Genomic DNA, 24,364 nt, shown 5'->3' on the forward strand with positions numbered 1-24,364 from the left:
TGAGATCCAGTAGATTGTGGGTTGTGTAACATGCCCTCCCCCCCTCCCACCAACAGCCAGGAGTAAGGGGAAAACCCTTTGTGGGGAATTTGAAACCTGGTCTTGATTGGGTCCCTGGTCTTCAGCAGAAACTCTGCTGATTTCCATTGGCTGGTTGAATCCTCTGAAGGAAGAGTTATCCCACTAGAAGGGAGTTAAAAATATCTGGTATTTTGCAGAAATCGCAGTTTGAAGAAGAGCAGCTGTGAAAGATCATTTGGTTGACCAAGTGACAGGCTCCAGGTGAGTAAAAAAAATGTCTGAGGGAATAGAAGGGGAAGTCATCGAATTTGCAGATGACACCAAACTGGCAGGAATAGCCAAAATCCCAGAAGACAAACTCAGGATCCAAAAAGATCTTGAGAAACTTGAACAATGGGCCCTGTCCAACAAAATGAGTTTCAATGTGGAGAAAAGCAAAGTCTTACACTTAGGCAGAAAAAAATCGAAGATATAAATACAAATTAGGTGAGACCTGGCTCAAAAATAGTAACTGTGAGACGGACCTTGGAGTCCCAGTGGACGATCACTTGACCATGAGCCAGCAGTGTGCAGCAGCAGCCGAAAAAGTGAATACAATCCTTGGTTGTGTAACCAGAGGCCTAGAATCAAAATTAAGTGCAGTATAGCTCCACCTTTTGGGTGACAAAATTGTCAGCTACGTTGGTTAGGAATCTGTTTGATCTCCTGCTTGCTACAGAGTTTGTCTTCCAGTTGATACCTGGATAGTTGAAGTCTCCTATTACTACTGTGGTGTGTTTCCTACATGCATTTGTTAACTGGTTGGCAAAGAGTTTATCTGTTTCTTCTGGCTGGTTGGGTGGCCTGTAAAGGTTCTCCTGCACACACGTGCTAGTCGTTTCCGACTCTAGGGGCCGGTGCTCATCTCCATTTCAAAGCCGAAGAGCCAGCGCTTGTCCGAGGACATCTCCGTGGTCATGTGGCCGGCATGACTAGACGCCAAGGGCGCACGAAACCCTGTTACCTTCCCACCGTAGTGGTCTTATTTTTCTACTTGCATTTTTACATGCTTTCGAACTGCTAGGTGGGCAGAAGCTGGGACGAGTAACAGGCGCTCACTCTGCTACGCGGCACTCGGGATTCGACCCACCAAACTGCCGACCATCTGATTGACAAGCTCAGCGTCCCAACCCACTGAGCCACCGCGTCCCTGCAGCCTGTAATATACGCCTATGGCAATGCCACTTTTTTTTTCTTTTATATTGACCCATATACATTCTGGAGAGATTTTATTTTTGATCATGTGCATTTCTGCAGATACGTATGTAGTGTTCTCTTTCATATAGTGCAACTCCCCCTCCTCTTTTTGTAGACCTGTCTCTTTTGAACAATTTGTATCCATCCCTCTGTCCATTCCATCGATGGGTTTCGTCCCACCAGGTTTCTGTTATGCCAGCTATGTCATACCCTCCCTCGTGTACTCTTCGCCCTGCTTGTTCCCTGAGCTTTGAGCATTTGTACGTCAGCATTTATGCCTGTCCGTGGGGGTGTTTCCTCTGTCTTCTCGTTGTTGCATGAGTTTTTCTGTTTTTCCCCATCACTGCCTACCTCATTCTTTGATTTGTTTTCTTGGGATTTCTGATTGGTTTTGGGTTCTAGAGGTTCTAGAGATTGGTCACCCTCCCCCCCCTCAGTTTTAGTTTAAAGCCCCCCCCCTGATGAGTTGGGCCGCTCTGTTTCCAAGTACGTTTTTGTACTTGTTTGAGTGCTTGGATTTTGTTCTGATCCCTGCACTTTTCAAAAGATGTTCTCGAAGTGGAAAAGAGGCTTTCGAAGGGTTTTGGGCAAGACTTAGAACTAAAGCAATAAATTAGGAGAAGACAATGGCAAATACAGGTGGACTAAACCACTTTGTTGCATTTGGAGGAGCTGTTGCATAAGGGAGCAAAAGAGAGATTTGTGGATGAAAGAATTCCTCAGGTTTCCCCTCTCTCGTTGGATCTGTGATTTTATTTATGTCTTTATTGGAATGGATTAGCTGCCCGTTTCCAATGGACGGATCTGGCCAAGGCAGCCACCCAGGCCCCTGGACAAAACCGGGTTGGAGAAATTCATGCAGCCCTTGATAAAGACTGTAGCCTTCTTCAGAGCAGGGTTTCTCTGGTCATTCTTTGGTTAAAAGGGAGGCCTTTGTGTCTGTTTGGGAGATCCGTTCCATGATCTCCATCACTCCCCCGTGCCCTTTTCAGATCACCTGATCTATTGATCCCCAGGAGGCCCTGTGTAACCAGTTTGTCCTTTTGGAGACTCCTCAGCGATGGAGAGCCAGATATTATTTGTTGAGGTTCCAACCTCTGCTGGGAACTGAACTTACAGACTTTTACATTTAAGAAGATGATTGTGTGTATCTGTTGTGACTCAGGGCCAGCCTGTGGGTCCGACAGCCGGCTCCGACGTATCGGAGGACTCAGATGAGGGGGAGGAGGGAGACGAACCGGCTGATGATGGTTTGGAGGCTTTGCAGAGTCCTCAGCCGGGGACCTCTTCTCAGCTGCGTGAGCCCGAGAGTGCGGAGGATGATGACCCACAGCTGGCCCTGTTCAAGGACGCCCGACGCAGGAGGCAGTCGAGCAGGAACAAACAAAGAAAGGCTATGGGACTCCTCGGGAGGAGGCACAGGGAGACCACGCCCTGAGCTCTCTATAAAAGGAGTGTTTGGGGAGGGGCTGGTTGCTGAAAGCAACTTTTCCGCTTGAGAAGACAAGCTCTAGTGTTTTTGTTAACTGCGTAATTAAATCTTGGCAGAAGCCTTTTAGCCTTGGACGCTCTCCAGTCTCTTCTTTCTGATAAGGGGTTTGTTAGAAGAGGGCTGGTTCAGAACAGTTTGCTTTCAGCCTCCCACCCCTTACAACTACGATGGAGCAGCTTCTTGCCGAGAATGCTCAGCTCACCCAGCAACTCACTTTGCTGGCAGCTCAAGTGGGGCAACTACAAGCCCAGGTACATGCTGCACCCCCACCCAGGAGGAAATGTCAGATAGCTATGCCGGATAAATTTGCTGGCAATCCAGAACTGTTTCCTGCCTTCCTGGGACAATGCCAGCTTTTTATCAGCGTGAGAGCAGCTGATTTCCCCACTGACCGAGATAAGGTGGGTTTCGTGTTGAGCCTTCTGTCGGGAGATGCAGCTCGTTGGGGCACGCCTCTGTTGGCACAGCCTAGCCCTTTGTTGGATAACTTTGGGGGGTTTTGTGACCATATGCGCCTCATGTATGAGGACCCAATTAAGGCGCAGACGGCCACCCGACGCCTGAAAGCTTTGAGGCAGGGTCAGCGCCCCCTACAGGCCTACATCAGCGATTTCCGGCTGCTTAGCCAGGATTCCGCCTGGAATGAGGCTGCGCTCGTGGATGCCTTCCAGGATGGCTTGTCGGAGGAGATGTTGGATGAGCTGGCCCGCGTGGACATTCCCTCAGACCTGAATGGGCTGATCCATCTTTGTCTGCGGATCGATGCCCGGCTGCAGCAGCGAAAGAGTCGCCGTGCCACCCCACAGACCCCTGCCGCTCCTGTTGTGCGTGAGCCCCCAGTCCAGAGGGAGGAGCCAATGGAGCTGGGTGCCGCCAGGTCCCGTCTATCGGAGACGGAAATGGACAGACGACGATCGGGGGGGTTGTGTTTTTACTGTGGGGACCCTGGACATTTGGCTGCTTCTTGCCCGAAGAAGCGTCAGCGGGCGTCAGTGATCAAGCCTGCCCCGAGAAAGTCCCCTGCTTTGCTGTCGGGAAACGGCCCGAGCCCGATCTAGACGGTGTGAAAGATCGGGCGACCCACAACGACCACGCCGAGCGACGCCGTTCCGACGGTGCCTGTGAACCTCCACGGCATTTGATTCTGGAGGCACGTCTGATCCTTCCTGGCAAGCCAGAGGGGATTCCGGTCCATGCCTTAATTGACTCTGGGGCTACCACTAACTTTATGGATTCGGCCTTTGTGGCCAAATGGGCTGTTCCCCAGTGTCCAGTGGATCCGCCCATGCTTGTGGAGACCATCGATGGTCGAGTGCTCCTGTCCGGGCCTATTACGGCCGCCACGCAACCCGTGTGTATGGCCATCAGTACCCATGTGGAGGCCATTCAGTTCTACGTCACTTCGGATCTGCACTTCCCCGTGGTTTTGGGACTGGCGTGGCTCCGGGCGCATGATCCACAGATCTATTGGTCTCAGAACTTGGTCACCTTCCCAAGTTTGCAGTGCGTGGACCACACCCGCCATATCTGTGCCGGCCAGGTGGAGGGTTCCCCAGGGGTTTCCTTGCCTCCCGAACTGTCCGACTTTGCTGACGTGTTCAGCGAGTCAGAGGCGGACCAATTACCCCCGCACAGGCCCTACGACTGCTCCATTGACCTAGTCCCTGATGCGCCTCTCCCAGTGGGGCGTTTGTACTCCATGTCGGAGCCCGAGTTGGCTGCATTGCGGGACTTCCTGACAAAGAATTTGGCTCGTGGTTTCATCCAGCCCTCGTCCTCGCCAGTGTCTGCGCCCGTGCTCTTCGTCAAAAAGAAGTCGGGCGAGTTACGGCTTTGCTGTGACTACCGGAAACTCAACGCCATCACGGTGCGTAACCGCTACCCGCTGCCCCTCATCCCCGAGCTCTTGGACTGACTCCGGGAGGCTAAGATCTTCACGAAACTGGACCTGCGTGGAGCTTACAACCTCGTCAGGGTTCGGCCGGGTGATGAGTGGAAGACGGCGTTTGGTACTCGCTATGGACATTTCGAGTACACGGTGATGCCGTTTGGCTTGACCAACGCCCCCGCTGTGTTTCAGCATTTTATGAATGACATCTTTCGGGATCTGTTGGACCAGTTTGTCGTGATTTACCTGGACGACATCCTGATTTACTCCCCGTCGCGTGAAGCGCATCATCAGCATCTCCGTCAGGTCCTGCAGCGCCTCCGGGAACATCGGCTGTTTGCCAAGTTGGAGAAGTGCCAGTTCTACCAGGTGACCATTGATTTCTTGGGTCACCGCATTTCTCCTGAGGGCATCGCCATGGAGCCGAGTAAAGTCGAGTCGTTGCAGAGTTGGCAACCCCCGCGTCGCGTGAAGGACGTTCAGCGACTCCTTGGATTTGCCAACTACTATCGGACATTCATCCCTGGCTTTGCTGCCTTGACAGCCCCCCTCACCCGGCTCCTGCAGAAGAAGACTCGGTTCCAGTGGAACGCCCCCGAACAACAGGCGTTCCAGGCTTTGAAGGACGCCTTCATGAAGGAGCCCATCTTGAAACATCCCGACCCGCAATGGCCGTTTGTCGTGGAGGCGGACGCCTCCGACATTGCCATTGGGGCCGTGTTACTCCAGGCGACGACGCCCAGCGGTACCCTTTTCCCTTGCGCGTATCACTCTCGGAAATTGAACCCCTCGGAGCGCAACTATACCATCTGGGAGAAGGAGCTGCTGGCCATCAAGGCGGCGTTCGAGGCTTGGAGGCATCATCTGGAGGGGGCGCGGCATCAGATCGAGGTCCGGACGGACCACAAGAATCTGGAAAGCCTGCAGACCGCTCGGAATTTGAATCAACGCCAGATCCGGTGGTCCCTCTTCTTTGCGAGGTTTGACTTCCGGGTGCGGTACATACCAAGCGGGCACAACCAGAGAGCGGATGCTCTGTCCAGAAAGCCCGAATACACCCGAGCAGAAGACAAGCTTCCGCCCAGGACAGTGATCCCCGTCGAGTCTTTTGCTGCGGTGCGGGAGCCGGTGGATATACGGGCTCGGATCCGGGAGGCGCAGCAGCAGGAGGCGTGGGTGGCTCAGCGGAAGGAAGAGGTGGGGCCAGATTCGCCTTGGTCGGTCGCGGATGGACTCCTGTATTATCGTGACCGGCTCTATGTTCCAGGAGGGCCACTCAGGGGACTCGTCCTCAGCCAGTGTCATGATAACCCGGCAGCGGGGCATTTTGGCCTGTTCAAGACTCTGAACTTGGTCTCCCGTACTTTTTGGTGGCCCCGAGTCCGACACGATGTCCAGTCTTATGTCACCTCCTGCATTCCTTGCAGGCAGGCCAAGTCAGCGACAGGGGCCCCGCCTGGTTTACTGCAGCCCTTGCCAACACCCAAGAGACCCTGGGGGGCTGTGTCCATGGACTTTCTGACGGATCTACCCCCATCCTCCGGCTTCACGACAGTGTTTGTGGTGGTGGACATGCTGACCAAGATGGCGCACTTCATCCCTTGTCGCGGCTTACCGTCAGCTCGCGCCACTAGTCGCATGTTCATCCAACAGGTGTTCCGGCTGCACGGCCTTCCCGATAGAGTCGTCTCCGATAGGGGGGCCCAGTTTACAGCCCGCTTCTGGCAGGAGTTGATGCGGGCGTTGGACATTAAGGTTTGCCTCTCGTCCGCGCATCATCCACAAACCGACGGGGGTACCGAGAAGGTCATCGGCATCTTAGAGCAGTATCTGCGCTGCTACGTTAACCTGCAGCAGGACAATTGGGTGGACTATTTGGCCATAGCCGAGTTTGCCTTTAACAACTCGCAGCACACCTCCACGCAGATGACACCGTTCTTGGCCAACGTGGGTTATCACCCCCGGTTTTTCCCCCTTTCTCCCGTGGACTCATCGGAGCCGGCAGCGAACGAATTTATGACGGAGTTACAGGCGATCCATCGGTTGGTGCGACGGCAGCTGGAGAAGGCCAAGGCCGACTACAAGAGGTTCGCCGATCGGTCGAGAAGGGATACGCCTCCACTATCGGTGGGGGATCGGGTCTGGCTGTCCACCAGGAACCTACCATCCACTCGGCCGGCGAGGAAGCTGGACCACCGTTACCTTGGACCGTTCCCAGTCGAGGCCGTCATCAATCCGGTCGCCTATCGTTTAACTCTGCCACGTTCCCTGCGCGTGCACCCCGTCTTCCATCGGTCCTTGTTGGTCCCCGAACAACCGGCCTGTCCACTTCGCCAAGCGGAACCTCCCCCATCAGGAACTCGTGATGGAGGCAGCACCCCCGAGTACGAGGTCGCCAGCATCAGGGATTCCCGCTGGCTGAAAGGTCGCTTCCAGTACCTGATCGAGTGGAAAGGGTACGGGCCGGAGGACTTCACATGGGAAGACGCGACCGCCGTTCATGCCCCTGCGTTGGTGACTGCTTTTCACGAACAGTTCCCATCCCGACCGCATCCGGATCGGCAGACCCGGGGGAAGGGCCCTGCGGTGCGGGATAGTGTTGTGACTCAGGGCCAGCCTGTGGGTCCGACAGCCGGCTCCGACGTATCGGAGGACTCAGATGAGGGGGAGGAGGGAGACGAACCGGCTGATGATGGTTTGGAGGCTTTGCAGAGTCCTCAGCCGGGGACCTCTTCTCAGCTGCGTGAGCCCGAGAGTGCGGAGGATGATGACCCACAGCTGGCCCTGTTCAAGGACGCCCGACGCAGGAGGCAGTCGAGCAGGAACAAACAAAGAAAGGCTATGGGACTCCTCGGGAGGAGGCACAGGGAGACCACGCCCTGAGCTCTCTATAAAAGGAGTGTTTGGGGAGGGGCTGGTTGCTGAAAGCAACTTTTCCGCTTGAGAAGACAAGCTCTAGTGTTTTTGTTAACTGCGTAATTAAATCTTGGCAGAAGCCTTTTAGCCTTGGACGCTCTCCAGTCTCTTCTTTCTGATAAGGGGTTTGTTAGAAGAGGGCTGGTTCAGAACAGTATCTGTAGAAGGATGGATGGATGGATGGACTAGGACCTCTATACTAAGACTCCGAGATCCCTCTCACAGTTGCTACTATTGAGCAAGGTACCACCTATACTATACCTGTGCATTTGATTTTTCCTGCCTAAATGTAGAACCTTACTTTTTTCACCATTGAATTTCATTTTGTTAGACAGTGCCCAGTGTTCGAGTCTGTCCAGATCCTCCTGTATCTTAAGCCTGTAACTTCTGGAGTATTGGCTATTCCTGCTAGCTGGGTGTCGTCTGCAAATTTGATGAGTTCCCCATCTATCCCCTCATCCAAATCATTAATGAAGATGTTGAAGAGCACTGGGCCCAGAACAGAGCCCTGGGGCACCCCACTACACACTTCCTTCCATGTAGATGCGGTTCCATTGAGGACCACACGCTGAGTGGTGATGCTGTCTAACCCACATTTTTCTACCTCATCAAGTAGTAGGTTGTGATCTACTTTATCAAATGCCTTACTGAAGTCCAAGTAAATTATATCCACAGCATTCCTCTGGTCCACTAATTTTGTCACCCGGTCAAAGAATGTTCCTTTTGTGGGTTTCATCCCACCAAATTTCCATAATCACAACAATATCATGTCTGCCCTCATTTAGTTGAATTTCTAGTTTACCCTGTTTATTCCTCATACTCTATGTCTTGGTGTATAGACATTGCAGTCCTTTTTGACTGACCCTGTGTTTACTTTCTACATAATCTGTTTTGCGCTTGAGTTCCCCTACTTCCTTACCACCTGTTTGATTAGTGCACATGCTGTGGCACACACTATCAAAAGACTGATTTTCCTTGACAGCAAGGTTGTTATTCTTACCCACACAATGTTACAAGCACTGATAAGCCTATTAGTTTTAGACTGCTGGGGTCAGAAATGTTCTGTATCAATGAACTCTCTGTCCCCCATTGTTTAGTTTAAATGTTTCTTCAGAAAATCTGTGAATTGAATGCCAAGTAACTCAGTCCCTTTCTTTGATGGATGCAAACCATCTCTTCTGTACAGATTTTCATGCAGACATCGTGGCTAATATAACCAAAGCCTTGCCCTTTCCACCACCCCCTTAGCCACAAGTTGAACTCCGCTATACGGTGGCCTTTTCCATTTTGTTCCTTATATACAGGTAAAAGCTCTGAAAAAGTAATCCTGCAGTCTATCCTGGTAAGTTCCTGCCCCAAGCTCTGGAAATCATTCTGCCCTCTGAAGGAAGAGTTATCCCACTAGAAGGGAGTTAAAAATATCTGGTATTTTGCAGAAATTGCAGTTTGAAGAAGAGCAGCTGTGAAAGATCATTTGGTTGACCAAGTGACAGGCTCCAGGTGAGTAAAAAAAATGTCTGAGGGAATAGAAGGGGAAGTCATCGAATTTGCAGATGACACCAAACTGGCAGGAATAGCCAAAATCCCAGAAGACAAACTCAGGATCCAAAAAGATCTTGAGAAACTTGAACAATGGGCCCTGTCCAACAAAATGAGTTTCAATGTGGAGAAAAGCAAAGTCTTACACTTAGGCAGAAAAAAATCGAAGATATAAATACAAATTAGGTGAGACCTGGCTCAAAAATAGTAACTGTGAGACGGACCTTGGAGTCCCAGTGGACGATCACTTGACCATGAGCCAGCAGTGTGCAGCAGCAGCCGAAAAAGTGAATACAATCCTTGGTTGTGTAACCAGAGGCCTAGAATCAAAATTAAGTGCAGTATAGCTCCACCTTTTGGGTGACAAAATTGTCAGCTACGTTGGTTAGGAATCTGTTTGATCTCCTGCTTGCTACAGAGTTTGTCTTCCAGTTGATACCTGGATAGTTGAAGTCTCCTATTACTACTGTGGTGTGTTTCCTACATGCATTTGTTAACTGGTTGGCAAAGAGTTTATCTGTTTCTTCTGGCTGGTTGGGTGGCCTGTAAAGGTTCTCCTGCACACACGTGCTAGTCGTTTCCGACTCTAGGGGCCGGTGCTCATCTCCATTTCAAAGCCAAAGAGCCAGCACTTGTCCGAGGACGTCTCCGTGGTCATGTGGCCGGCATGACTAGAACGCTGTTACCTTCCCACCACAGTGGTCCCTATTTTTCTACTTGAGCTCTAAAGCTCTGAAAAAGTAATCCTGCAGTCTATCCTGGTAAGTTCCTGCCCCAAGCTCTGGAAATCATTCTGCCTAGAGAGTACATCTTTTTGGGAGAGATCATTTCTGCCAAGACATACAACAACGTACAAGACACACAACGTGAAGAAAAGAAGAAACAGGGGAGAAATGATAGCAGTATTCCAGTATTTGAGGAGCTGCCACAAAGAAGAGGGAGTCGCGTTATTCACCAGAGCACCAGAGGGCAGGACAGGAAACAATGGTTGGAAACTCACCAAAGAGAGAAGCAACCTGGAATTAAGGAGAAACTTCCTGACAGTGAGGACAATTACCAGTGGAACAGCTTGCCACCAGAAATCGTGGGCGCTCCATCCCTGGAGGTTTTTAAGAAGAAACTGGACAGTCACCTGTCTGAGATGGTATAGGTTCTCCTGTTCGAGTGGGGTGCTGGACTAGAAGACCCCCAAGGTCCCTTCCAGCTCTATTCTATTCTAATAGCATCAACATCATAGTTCTACTGCCATTCTTGATTATCTTAAAAATATGCCTCTTGTCCCTACTGGAAGTAGCACCTGGCAGACACCTGACCTCTTTCAAAACCTCCTCCTCCTTTCCTAAATTGACATTCCTTACAACTGAACCACCAGCCAGAAGGTGGCTTCCCTTTTTGCAGGCCTTGTTCTTCTTGCAGGACTGACGTGTAACACCCGATACACACTTTCCCCTATCCAAAATCTTTGTCTGGCACCACCATCCCCTGCTCATTTGATTTATCTTCGTCATCACGACCAGCTTGACCTGCCACCTCAGTATCCCTGTTAAGGTCAGCAAGGGCACCGTATCTTTTATGAAGGGACACTGAGAAAGCTCTGTGTTTGTGGTTCATGAGTCTTGGCCTGCCAGATCCCACGGTTGTCCACACTGCCCTTCTCCTGCAGGATCTTTGCGGTAGAGGCGGCTGATAGCCCAGAGGCTCAGTAGAGCAGAAGGGCTGAGCTGGACACCTAATTTATGCCGGAAGAGCATAGACATCAGAGGTGGGAGAAGTTCTCACCACCCACGGTACCTGTCCAGGTACGTAGCAGTCCTTTCATCGTACAAACCAGGAGACTCAACATGTCCCCAGAAAGCAGGAGACCTTCGCTTAGCTGGTGCTTTTGAAGCTTCCCTTGGAGGCCATCAAGTCCAACTTCCTGTCCAGTTGGTCACCTCCAAAGATGGCTACTTTGGCTACTTTTCGAACATATCAATCAACAGGAGCCCAACGTTTCCTTCAGTAAGGCACTCCGGTGTTGTTCACCTTTATTGCCAGGAAGCTTTTTTCTGACTTTATTTTGCAATTATTCCCTTCTAGTGATTTGCATGCCTGGGAGGAAACAATCCGGTCCTTTCAGCTACTGCAGATTGTGTTGACTTTGGAAGTGTGAGCATGGTTGCATCTTGCAAAAACAACATTCATGTTGATGTTTGCCCAGAGACAATGGTGATGTTCTGATGTGGATAATCAGTTGGCGTCTGCCAAGGAGAACCCTGATGTTCCTGTGCAGAAAAGAGACCCTTAACACGTGGAAAGAAGAGGTGAGATCCAGTAGATTGCGGGTTGTGTAACATGTCCTTCCCCCACCCCACTGCTGACACCTCTTGTGGGAATTTGAAACCTGGTCTGGATTGGGTCCCTGGTCTTCAGCAGAAGCTCTGCCACTTTCCATTGGCTGGTTGAATCCTCTGAAGGAAGAGCTGCCTCACTAAGAAAGGAGCTAAAAATATCTGGTACAGAAGAATTTTTGAATATCTTGCAGAAATCGCACTTTGTAGAGGAGCAGCTGTGGAAGCTCATTTGGTTGTCCAAGTGACAGACCCCAGGTGAGTTAAAAGAAAGTCTGTGGAGACAATGCCTAAGGCCAGAACTCCACTCCCGGTCTCCTAGGAATGGGGGGGGGGGTCCCCACTTGCATGGACATTGCTGGCGTACGGCTTGTCCCAGTTACTCTGAAACTCTGTAGCTGTGGGTGGCTTCCTCCGGCATCTTCTGCAGGTGATGGATGTGTGTATGTAAAAGGATCTTGAGGGTCCTCTATGGGAAGGGCCCAATTCTCGAGGGTCCTGGAGGAATAACAGAATTGGAAGGGACCTTGGAGGTTTTCTAGTCCCACCCCCCTGCACAAGAAGGAGACACTACACCATTTCAGACAAATGGCTGTGCCATCTCTTCTTAAAAACTGAACCATGACTGGATCCAATATTCCAAGGGAGTTGGGGGGTGTCTGTCTTTCAGTTGTTGGAGAAGATTGCTCCTCACCCTTGGATCTCCAGCAGAGGCAATAGCCACAGAGAGGATAGCCAGTTTTTTTTTCATTTATGTGGATGAGGAGGTGGGGTTGGAGAAGATAATTATGGAGAAAATAAAATCAATGACGACTTGGCTTAGTTGATGCAGCCATGACTTTTTTTAAAAAAAAAAAAACAACAACTTGGGTTTGCTTTTGGTCTGTTTGAGGAGCTCAGCAAATGGCCTCACTGAAATTATGGCTCCATTCCATGCGTTAGACGCAGAGGTCTTGCGAAATTCAGGGCTGATTTTAGTGTTTGCTGAGAGCTTCTCGTGTGTTGTGCGGGAATGCAGCCTTTCCTGCTAAAGAGCCACGTGCTGATTTTCACTATGGGAGAGAGCCAACCCCATTTTGAGATGGGTGGTGGTCATGGGGCTGACAATCCATGAGAGAAGACCGTGTTTGCTGGATTGGTGATAGATCTTGTATGAGTGGCAAACCTGAACGTCCGCCTGATTCGGATCCCAGGTCAACCTCTGGTCTGGCCTCCTTCTGATTGGCTTGGACTTCCTGAGCCAGGCTAGTCTTACCTGCGAGGAAGGGGATAATTCTGGGGCTGGCCAGGAGGAGGTCCAGGACTCACCTGAAGCATTAAGACCTGTTGGTGGAAAGAAGCTGTGATTGCTCACCCTCCAGGAAGAACATCCATCTCTGTTGTCGTCGCCAAGAATTGAAGGAAGGATGGGTCGAAATATTGTGTGGGGCTAGGAAAGTGGGCAGATGAGAAAGAAACGCCAAATAAACCTGTTCTGATCTTTTTTTTGTTGGGACATTAAGATTTATGTCAGTCTGTGAGGAAGATCCGTGGAGGAAACAGGTAGAGACCATCTACCAGGAACACGGTTGATGGTCCTCTGGGAGGATGGAAGAACCTTGAAGGTATCTCCAACACTCCTTTGGGTCCATGGCCAGTCCTGACTGATCAGGGGCAGCCAGCTCCTCATGGTCCCTACGGGGCATTACCATGCCTTTCCTGATCTCTCCACCCCCCTCACTTGCAGGATGAAGGTCCTTTTCTTGGGGTGTCTGCTGGCCGTGACCCTCTTGGCCGGCCCTGCGCTAGCTCAGAGTTGCAAACCCCTACCTAAAGGTAAGAACCATCTAAAGACCTTTGTGTGTTGCATGCACGTGATTACAGGTGAAGTCCTGGCTGTCTTAAAGTCTCATTGGCCCTCTCCCACTCTCCTTGTAGCACTTTCAGATATCAGCAAACAGCCTCAAACCGATATTATAGCTGTCCCAAAGGTGCTTTTTCCAAAGGTAACTGTGAAGAAGTTTTGCTTCTCATCCATGAAGCTTCTTGAACTGAAGGAGCATCTGGGATGAGAAGAGAAACCTCTTCAAGGAAAAACAAGAAAGTCCAGTTAACTTTTGAAAAAGCACCTTGTGCCAACCATGACCTGGATGATGGAGAATCTCCATAGATGTATAGCACAGTGGCCTGCTCAAAGGGAACTCTGAATTTCAGTGGAAACTGCGGTCACTGTGAGATGGGAGCTCAATCTCTATGTCTTCCAAAAACCTGTCCACTTTGCATTCTGTTCTCCTTGATGGGTGTTCTTTGTTTTTCTACCCCTTACTCCTACACTTTACAGCAGCTGGGTGTCCCCTGGAGAGGACCAAGCCAATAGACAGTAAACTGGGTGGGGGGGAATGGTGTAATTGCCCACAGCACTTCAGGCCAAGTGGATATTTGCTCTCCTGAGTCTGCCCACTGGCTATAATTCCATCACCCACGAGGTCTCCAGTGGTGCAATCTCCCACACCCATTACGAACGTATTTACACCCAGGGATAAATCTCACTGGCCAGAATAAAAACCTGCTAAATGGTGACTCAGTTGAGGTCTCATGGAATCTATTGTGAGGATGTCCAATTCTTCTCATGCCAATTTGCTGCCAAGTGGGGAGGGAGGAAGAAGAGGACCAAGGGGAATCCTCCCCCAATAGCAAAGACATGGAGCATTGCACTCTGTTCACTTCCCTCCACCCATTTCTCAGCCTTCAAAGCCTCCCCGCCCCAACAGTCCCCACAAAAAGGGGCCCTCGTGGCTTTGCACCTTCCCTTCTTCTTCTCCTTCCCACCACCTTCTCCTCCGTTCTCTCCTGCAGATGTAGTGGGGAAAAACCTGGCCTTGAAGAAGCCAGCCCAACAGTCCTCCACTTCAAGCGATGGATCACCAGACAAAGCTGTGGATGGGAAATGCATTGGGGAGTGGAGTAAAGGCTCCTGCACCCACACCAACCATGAAAGAAACCCCTGGTGGTTGGTGGATCTGGGAGAGTCTCGTAAAATCTACGCAGTGATGGTGAAAAACCGCAAGGACTGCTGTGGGCAAAGGCTCTATGAAGCTGAGATCCACGTAGGAGACTCTCGGAAAGACAATGGAAGGGTCAATTATCTGTAAGTTGCTCTGAGGCAGCTGTCGCCAAATGTTTGGGACTTCCCAGTGTTTGGGGCCTCCCACACACAGAATCCACAGCCAGTGTGGGTGGATTTGGGGTGCTGTTGAGTATGAGGTGCCAAGATGTCATGACTCCATCAGTGTGCGGCTTGTGAGATCGCCTCCCTCCTTGCTCCCCCAAGGGGTTGGATAAATTCATGTAGACCTAGATAAAGACTGTAGTCTTCTTCAGAGCAGGATCAAAAGACAAAAAAGATGGTAATTGTAGGAGATGAGTAGGCTGAGCTGGAGGGAGGGAGGGAGGGAGGGAGGGGCCAAAGGCATCATCAATCTGCAGTCCCTTCATGCCCACCAGAGATCCAATTCCAGCCCTCCTGGAATTCTTATCTGCCGCCAATTTGCTTTGACTGTCAGTAGTTCAGATTCCTTCTAGAGAGATTAGGCTTGCTATATTCTTTTGAACTGCCTGGACAATTTTTAGGGCTGTCCAAAAATTCAGGAATGATGGTCCCGAGAAAGGAATCACACCAATCAATGATTTTTTTAAAAAAAAAACCATTCCTTTCAGAATCACCCCTAAGTCCTCGGCTTAGAACAATTCACGTAGTTTGAGGTTACAACCATGCTGAAAAAAAGTGATGCATGACCATTTTTCACACTTATGACCGTGGCAGCATCTCCAAGGTCAGGTGATTAAATTCAGACACTTGACAGCGGACTCACATTTATGACGGTCGCAGCGTCCTGGAGTCACATGATCCCCTTTTGCGACCTTCTGACAAGCAAACCCAATGGGGGAAGCCAGATTCACTTAACAACTGTGTCACTAACTTAACAACTGCAAGATTTCACTGAACAAATGTGGCAGGAAAATGGTGAAATGGGGCAAAATTCACTTAAAACATTTCTCACTTAGCAACATAAATTTTCGGCTCAGTTGTGATCATACGTCGAGGACAACATGCAGTTTGTCCGACTGGGTTAATATTTTCAGTTAATGGAACATGAGGGGCAAAATGGGGGCCCAGCACCCAGGGGAGCAGAGGAGGGGAGGTCTGGACTGCTGCTCAAAGGGGGCTGCCCTTGAAGATTCAAGAAGGGGGGGCTGTGGTTCTCAAGGAGAGTGTGGGGTGACTGGCAGGTGGGGGCCAGGAGTCCTGCTCTCCTAACATGGCCTCTCTTGCCCCACAGCTGTGACATTATCCAGAACGACAACCCGGGCTCCCTTGTCACCATCTACTGCGACGGACACCAAGGCCGCTACGTCAGTGTCCACTTACCCAGGGACGACACCTTGACCCTCTGTGAAGTGGAGGTCTACGGCACTCAGTAGAGAAGCCAGGCCTCGCGTTGGGGGAGATCAGAGCTCCTGCAAAATGCCAATTGCTCTCCAAAGAAATCCAAATAAATGGGCCCCTAAGATGCATTCCTGGGTTTCCTCTGGTCATTCTTTGATTAAAAGGGAGACCTTTGTGTCTGTTTGGGAGATCTGTTCCCTGATCTCCATCACTCCCCCGTGCCCTTTTCAGATCATCTGACCATCTACATTTTTCTATCTTATCAAGTAGTAGGTTGTGGTCTACTTTATCAAATGCCTTACTGAAGTCCAAGTAAATTATATCTACAGCATTCCTCTGGTCCACTAATTTTGTCACCTGATCAAAGAATGCAATAAGATTTGTCTGGGATGATCTGTTTTTGACAAACCCATGTTGGCTTTTAGTGATAACTTTGTTTGCCTCTAGGTGTTCGCTGATTTGTTGCTTGAGTATCTTTTCCAAGATCTTCCCAGGTATTAAGGTCAGGCTGATAGGTCTGTAGTTTCCTGGATCTATTTTTTCCCCTTTTTTGAAGATGGGAACTACATCAGCTCTCTTCCAGTCCTCTGGTAGTTCCCCAGTGCTCCAGGATCTTTGAAAAATATACTTCAGTGGTTCTGAGATCACGTCTGCCAGTTCCTTGAGAACCTTGGGGTGTAATCCATCTGGTCCTGGTGATTTGAACTCATCTAGGCTGGGCAGGTGCTCACTTACCATTTTCTTGCCTATCTTAACTTGCGTTTCTGTTCTGTTTTTTATGGCACTGTTTTTGATAGCTTGGACTGTTTTTTCCCTGTGTGCAAAAACGAGCTGAGTAGTTCTGCTTTCTCCCTGTTGCTTGTCACCTTCTTGCCACTTTCTCCCACTAATGGACCAATCATTTCCTTAACTTTTTTCTTGTTTTTTACATGCTGAAAAAAACTTTTTTTGTTATTTTTGACTTTTGTTGCAAGCCTTGGTTCATTCTGAGCCTTAGCTATCCTGACTTCATCTTTGCAGGCTTGGGGTATTTGCTGATATTCTGCCTTGGTTATGTGCCCTTCTTTCTACTTTTAATATTTGTCCTTTTTGTCTTTCAATTTATCAGAGAGTTGTTTATGCAGCCATGCTGGTTTCTTTTGAGAACTGTTATTTTTCTTCTTCATTGGTATTGTGCTGGACTGGGCTTTTATTATCTCACTTTTCAAAAGTTCCCAAGCTTCCTGAGTTGTTTTCCCCTTTAGGATTCTCATCCATGCAATCCTTCCCAAGGTCTCTCTAAGACTAAGTTTATTAAAATTAGCTCTCTTAAAGTCCAAGACTCTAGCTTGACTGTGTTCTATTGCTTGTGCTTCCATAATGTTGAATTTCAATATTGCATGATCACTTCCTCCCAAGGTTCTGTGGCTTCAACCCCTTCTATCATTTCATCACTGTTAGTGAGAATTAGATCCAAAATGGCTAATCCCCTAGTTCCCTTCTCTACTTTTTGGGTGACAAAGTTGTCTGCTAGGTTTGTCAGGAATCTGTTTGATCTTCCACTTGGTGCAGAGTTTGTCTCCCAGTTGATGTCAGCGTAATTAAAGTCCCCCATTACTATTGTGATGTGCTTCCTACATACCTTAGTTAACTGGCTAGGAAAGAGTTCATCTATTTCCCCTGTTTGGTTGGGCGGCCTACAGTATAGTATACACCTATGGCAATGTCAATTTTTTCCCCTTTTATATTGACCCAAATGCATTCAGTTTTCATCATTGTTGTGCTCTACATTTCTGTAGAGATGTAGTTAATTCTTATATAACTTTAATTTGGTCTGTTTCTTTTAAATAATTTAAATCACTCTAGCTGTTCGTTCCATTTGTGGGTTTCATCCCACCAAGTTTCCGTAATCACAACAATATCATGTCTGCCCCCATTTAGTTGAATTTCTAGTTTAACCTGTTTAATTCCTCATACTCTATGTCTTGGTGTATAGACATTGCAGTCCTTTTTGACTGACCCTGTGTTTACTTCCTACATAATCTGTTTTGCGCTTGAGTTCCCCTACTTCCTTACCACCTGTTTGATTAGTGCACATGCTGTGGCACACACAATCAAAAGATTGATTTTCCTTGACAGCAAGGTTGTTATTCTTACCCACACAATGTTACAAGCACTGATAAGCCTATTAGTTTTAGACTGCTGGGGTCAGAAATGTTCTGTATCAATGAACTCTCTGTCCCCCACTGTTTAGTTTAAATGTTTCTTCAGAAAATCTGTGAATTGAATGCCAAGTAACTCAGTCCCTTTCTTTGATGGATGCAAACCATCTCTTCTGTACAGGTTTTCATGCAGACATCGTGGCTAATATAACCAAAGCCTTGCCCTTTCCACCACCCCCTTAGCCACACGTTGAACTCCGCTATACGGTGGCCTTTTCCATTTTGTTCCTTACATACAGGTAAAAGCTCTGAAAAAGTAATCCTGCAGTCTATCCTGGTAAGTTCCTGCCCCAAGCTCTGGAAATCATTCTGCCCAGAGAGTACATCTTTTTGGGAGAGATCATTTCTGCCAAGACATACAACAACGTACAAGACACACAACGTGAAGAAAAGAAGAAACAGGGGAGAAATGATAGCAGTATTCCAGTATTTGAGGAGCTGCCACAAAGAAGAAGGAGGGGGTCAAATTATTCTCCAACTGCCATTCTTGACTACCTTACCTGGTGCTTTTGAAGCTTCCCTTGGAGGCCATGAAGTCCAACCTCCTCTTCAGTTGGTCACCTCCAAAGATGGCATTTGCGCTACTTTTCGAACATATCAATGAACAGGAGCCCAACGTTTCCTTCAGTAAGGCACTTGAATGTTGTTCACCTTTATTGCCAGGAAGCTTTTTTTTTTACTTTATTTTGGAAATATTCTCTTCTTATATCCTAGTGATATGCTGGATTGGAAGGAGGCAATCCGGTCCTTTCAGCTACTGCAATGCCTAAGGACAATGCCTAAGGCCAGAACCGCACTCCCGGTCTCATGTGAATGGGGGGTCCCCACTTCCATGGACATTGCTGGCGTAGAGCTTGTCCCAGTTACTCTGGAGCTCTGTAGCTGTGGGTGGCTTCCCCCGGCATCCTCTGCAGATGATTAGTGGGGAGGGTGTCCAAGGACCTTGAGGGTCCTCTGTGGGAAGGGCCCAATTCTTGAGAGTCCTGGAGGAGACCAGAACGTGTTGGAGAACATTGCTCCTCACCCTTGGATCTGCAACAGAGCCAATAGCCACAGAGATGGTAACCATTTTTTTATTGATTTATGTAGACAAGGGGGTGCAAAAGATAATTACGGAGAAAATAAAATCAATGAATAGTTGGCTTAGTTGATGCAGCCATGATTTTTTTTAAAAAAAACCACAACACTTGAGTTTGCTTTTTGGTGTGCTTGTAAAGCAGAGCAAACTACCCCATTCCATGGATAAGATGCTGTTGTAATGTGAAATTCAGTGCTGACACTTCAGTGTTTGCTGAGGGCTTGTCACGGGTTGTATGGGAATGCAGACTTTCCTGCTAAAAAGCCGTGTGTGGTTTTCCACTGTGGGAGAGAGCCAATAAAATACGTAAGAGAAGACCACGTTTGCTAGATTGGAGATGGATCTTGTAGCAAAGCAAACTTAAAGCTCCACCTGAGTGGGGACTCAGGTCAACCTCTGGTCTGGCCTTCTTCTGATTGGCTTGGACATCCTGAGTCAGGTTAGTCCTACCTGGGAGAAAGGAGATAAAACCAGGGCTGCCTGGAAGGGGGTCCCGGGCTCTCCTCTAGCACCTGTTGGTGGAAAGAAGCTGTGGTTGTTCACCTTCCAGGAAGGACAAGCAGCCCTTTGGTCATCCCCGAGAGGTTGAAGGTGAGTAGCGGGGAAAGAAGGAAAAGCTAACCCCTGGGTGAGGGGTAGGTGAAATTATGAGATAGCCTGAGAAAGTGGGCTGAGGAGAAAGAGACGCCGATAACACACACAACACACACACACACACACACACCTTGAATTTTTCAATGGGATCGGTCTCAGCATGTGAGAAAGGCCTGGTGAAGAAACAGTCAGAGGAGCAATTTCAAGAATGCTCTTGATGGTCCTCTGGGAGAATGGCAGAACCTTGAAAATACCTCCAACCCCCCTTTGGGTCCATGGCCAATCCTGAAGTTCAGGTGTGTTGAGTAGAGGAAGCCAGCTCCTTACCACGCTTTTTCCTGATCTCTCCCTTCCTCGCTTGCAGGATGATGTTCTTCATCTGGGAGGGTCTGCTGGCCGTGACCCTCTTGGCTGGCTCTGCAGCAGCTCAGAGTTGCAGGCCTCCACCTGGAAGTAAGAACCACCTAGAGACCTTTGTGTGTTGCATGTGTGTGTGGATAAAGGTGTAGTCCTGTCCATCTCAACATCCAGTAGTCCTCTGCCAGTCTCTCCTCTTAGTCTCATAGCACCTTCAGATACCAACACATACCATAATTGGTTGCTCAAAGGGCCACAAGATCCCTGAACTTCAGTGCTCTGTTGCACAGCCATTGTTGGGTGTCCTTGGGAGCAGGGACTTCAACGTGTATGTTTCCCAACCAAATGGGCACTTGGCCGTTTTGTTCTCTTTGCTTTTCTAACCCATACTCATACGCTTCAGAACATCTGGGCGTCCCCTGGAGACACTTGCAGAGGACCAAGCCAATAGAATATAAACTGGGGGGGAGAGATGTAAGCGGGGCAACTGGATATTTGCTCTCCCTAATCTGTCCAGTGGCTGCAGACCAATCACCCACATGGTCTCCAGTGGAGCAAGATCACGTGGTAAGTGGCCACTTGATATAGACTTCACTGAATCTACTGGGAGGATGCCCAGTTCTTCTCTTGCCAATGTGCTGCCAAATGGGGAGGGAGGAAGAGGAGGCCGAGGGGTTCCTCCGACGATAGCAGAGGAATGTAGCACTCTGCTCAGCTCACTTCTTTCAACCCATTTCCCAGTCTTCAAAATTCATTCCTTGTGCCACCAAAATGTTGCCCTCTTGGCTTTGCACCTTCCCTTCTTCTTCTCCTCAGCACCTTCTGCTTGAAGGATCTCCTCCATTCTCTCCTGCAGACGGAGGGGCAAAGAACTTGGCCTTAGGGAAGCCGGCCTACCAGACTTCCAACTTCCCCTATGAGAGCATTGGATCACCAGACAAAGCTGTGGATGGGGACTGCAACGGGACCTGGATCCATGCCTCCTGCACCCACACCAACCTGGAGAGAAACCCCGGGTGGTTGGTGGACCTGGGACAGTCTCATAAAATCTACGCAGTGGTGGTGGCAAACCGCAAGGACTGCTGTGGCGAAAGACTCTTTGAAGCTGAGATCCACGTAGGAGACTCTCTGGAGAACCATGGAAGATCCAACCCACGGTAAGTGGCTTTGAATCATTCATCCCCAACTGGGATCCTCCAGGTGTTTGTGGCATCCCACATACAGAATCCACAGACAGTGTGGGTGATTTTGGGGTGCTGTCGGGTATAAGGTGCCAAGATGTCATGACTCCATTGTGGGGAGATTGTGAGGTCACCTCTCTCCTTGGTCTCCCAGGAAAGACCTGATACCACCTGGCTAAGTTGTGGTCTCAATTAGGTGGGGGACTGTGTGAATGCCACCCGATTGTTAATTTTTCCTATCGTTTCTGTTACAAATCGAGAACATGGGCTCCTTCAGAACTGGGCTAAGTGCATGAAATGAGGCCACGTGGCTGTGGTGGAAAAGGAGGTTTCTGCGCTTGGGTTTTGTTTTGGTCGCTTCACCGCAAAAAAAGATGTTCTCCATTTTGGCTTCCAAAGGGTTTTGGGAATGAAAACAATAAATTAGGAGAAGACAATGGGAAACACAGGTGGACCCAATCATTTCACTGCATTTAGAGAAATGGTTGGGTAAGGGAGCAAAAGAGAGATTTTAAGTTATGGGTGAATAAATTGCTCAGATCTGGGATTTTATTTATATATTTGTTTATTTGAATTGATTAGCTGCCCATTTCCAATGGACGGATCTGGCCAAGATAGCCATCCAGGCTAGGGACAAAACTGAGTTGGAGAATTTCACCAATTTGCTTTGACCGTTAGTAGTTCAGATTCTTCTAGAGAGATTAAGCTGGCAATAAGCCTGTATAATCTTTGAACTGCCTGGACCTCTTTATTTCTCATGCTTGACAGTAGGCATGCTTCAGAGCTTGATCCAAAAAATCAAGACGACGACCTTGAGAAAGAAATCAAAAGTTTTTTAAAAAACATTTCTTCCTCCTATAGTTTCTCCAACTAGGTTAATATTTACAGTTAATGGAACATTAGAGGCAAAATGGAGGCCCAGCACCCAGGGGAGCAGAGGGGAGGTCTGGTTTACTGCTCAAAGGGGGCTGGGCTTCAAGTGGGGGGGGGCTGCGTTCTCAGGGTGAGCTTTGGGTGACCGGTGGGTGGGTGGGGCAGGAGGGCTGCTCCCCTAACGTGACCTCTCTTGCCCCACAGCTGTGGGATTATCCTGAACACCAGCCCAGGCTCCATCACCACCATCTACTGCAATGGACAGCAAGGCCGCTACGTCAGTGTCCACTTACCCAGGGAGGACTACTTGACCATCTGTGAAGTGGAGGTCTACGGTGCTCAGTAGAGAAGCCAGGCCTCGCGTTGGGATCTCCTGCAAAATGCCAATTGCTTTCCAAATAAATCCAAATAAATGGGCTATGATCATGCATTCCTGGGTTTCCTCTGGTCATTCTTTGGTTAAAAGGGAGGCCTTTGTGTCTGTTCGGGAGATCCATTCCCTGATGTCCATCACTCCCCTGTACCCTTTTCAGATTATCTGATCTATTGATCCCCAAGGGGTCCCGTGTAACCAGTTTGTCTTTTGAGGACTCCTCAGGGATGGAGAGCCAGATATTATTTGTCGAGTTTCCAACCTCTGCTGGGAACTGAACTTACAGACTTTTACGTTTAAGAAGATGATTGTGTGTGCCTGTAGAAGGATGGAGGGATGGAGGGATGGGTGGAGGGATGGATGGGTGGGTGGGTGGGTGGGTGGGTGGATGCATGCATGCATGGATGGGTGGATGGATATAAGAATGGATGGAAGGATGCATGGATGGGTGGATGGATGGATGGATATAAGGATGGGTGGATGGATGCATGGACTCACTCACAGACCTTCACACTTAACAAGACTACTTTATATGCAGGACATTAGGTTTAAGAGCTACGGAGATCCTGGTGCTCAGTGATGTTACAGGAAGTTGTGTATCACACTTCCTTCACAATGTTAAGAACCATTCAGCTTCTCCTGGTGATCAATGAACCCAAAGACACCAGGGGGGGACACACGCTGTGCAAAAACAGAGAGGGTGTCACGTAAGCCCCCTTACACAGGGGCAGGACGTGGCCCAACCTCTTGTCTCTCTCCTTGAGAATTGAAAGGAAGGTGGACTGACTGTACGTGCCGCTCTGAAAGGGCTTCGGAGAGAATTGCCTGAACGGTGAGCTTGATCAAGAAGCTCAAAGGTCTCTGAGTGTGGAAAAACACCTGGATCACCTTGACAGGACAAGGGTCACCTGGAATCCAGTTCAGCTGTGGGGATCCGTCCTTTTTTAACAAGGGAGCTTCGGGACTGAGTTAGTCCACGAGCCTCAACTGTACAGGAAGCGAAGTCCTTGGTGCTCTCTGAGCTTATTTATTTTATTTTATTTTATTTTATTATTTTATTTTATTTTATTTTATTTTATTTTATTATTTTATTTTTTTATTTTATTTTATTTTATTTTATTTTATTTTATTTTATTATTTTATTATTTTATTTTATTTTATTTTATTTTATTTTATTAATTTTCTATACCACCCTATTCCCGAAGGACTCAGGGCGGTTTACAGGGCAGCATATAAAAGACAATATAAAAAGATAATATAAAATTAAAATTAATTAAATTAATTAAAGCCCAACAATTAAAACAATATTAAAAAGCTAAAACCCCTTCAGTCCAGGCCTGATAGATCGAAAAGCCAGGTTTTCAGGTCCCGGCGAAATGAACGCACATCGGGGACGGTCCAGAGTTCCACAGGTAAATCATTCCAAAGGGCAGGCGCGCCCACAGAAAATGCCCTCCCTCTGGGGATCACCCGCCGGCACTCCCTAACCGGCGGCACCCTGAGGAGGCCCTCTCTATGGGAGCGCACAGGGCGATGGGAAGTTGTTGTTGGCAGCAGGTGCTCCCTAAGTTAATCCGGACCCATGCCATGTAGAGCTTTATAGGTCATCACCAGCACCTTGAATCTCACCCGGAGGGCAACTGGAAGCCAATGCAGCTCTCGGAGAAGACATGTTACATGGGAGTATCGGGAGACTCCCATCACAACTCGCGCAGCTGCACTCTGTACCAGCTGAAGCCTCCGAGTGGTCCTCAAGGGCAGCCCCATGTAGAGAGCGTTGCAGTAGTCTAACCGGGAGGTCACGAGCGCATGAGTGACTGTGCGTAGGGCATCTTGGTCCAGATAGGGCCACAACTGGT

At 48.9% G+C, this 24,364-nt stretch overlaps 1 protein-coding gene and 2 long non-coding RNA genes across 11 annotated transcripts in view; 1 reads left to right on the plus strand and 2 right to left on the minus strand.

The window, feature by feature from the left end:
- On the minus strand, positions 1–19,058 carry LOC308664835. Its single transcript, XR_014025763.1, has 3 exons — positions 18,829–19,058; positions 11,476–11,712; positions 1–96 (listed from the first exon to the last, which is right to left on the minus strand). It is a non-coding gene; the product is annotated as an uncharacterized lncRNA (long non-coding RNA).
- Positions 11,183–22,704, plus strand: LOC308664832 (fucolectin-like). Of its 9 annotated transcripts, XM_081322378.1 has the most exons (6): positions 11,333–11,395; positions 11,617–11,680; positions 12,925–13,026; positions 13,149–13,237; positions 14,258–14,549; positions 15,742–18,839. In XM_081322378.1, exons 4-6 carry the CDS (start codon positions 13,150–13,152, stop codon positions 15,881–15,883), a joined length of 522 nt encoding a protein of 173 aa, XP_081178504.1. In that variant the 5' UTR covers positions 11,333–11,395; positions 11,617–11,680; positions 12,925–13,026; position 13,149; the 3' UTR covers positions 15,884–18,839. The 9 variants fall into 9 exon arrangements, 7 of the variants coding, with proteins under 7 accessions (XP_081178499.1, XP_081178502.1, XP_081178504.1 ...); XM_081322373.1 differs by lacking the exons at positions 12,925–13,026; positions 13,149–13,237; positions 14,258–14,549; positions 15,742–18,839 and adding exons at positions 20,086–20,174; positions 20,935–21,235; positions 22,337–22,704 and having other exon boundaries at positions 11,183–11,395; XM_081322376.1 differs by lacking the exon at positions 12,925–13,026 and having other exon boundaries at positions 11,258–11,395.
- The window catches only part of LOC308664834, a 17,408-nt gene continuing 14,565 nt past the window's right edge, over positions 21,522–24,364 (minus strand). Inside the window, exons 3-4 of the long non-coding RNA XR_014025760.1 lie at positions 22,426–22,505; positions 21,522–22,070 (exon numbers count right to left, since the gene is read on the minus strand). This is a non-coding gene — a long non-coding RNA (uncharacterized lncRNA). The remainder of the gene's footprint in view (positions 22,071–22,425; positions 22,506–24,364) is intronic.

This window comes from Vipera berus, assembly GCF_964194415.1.
Source record: "Vipera berus genome assembly, chromosome: 3".
NCBI classification, from domain to species: Eukaryota; Metazoa; Chordata; class Lepidosauria; order Squamata; family Viperidae; genus Vipera; species Vipera berus.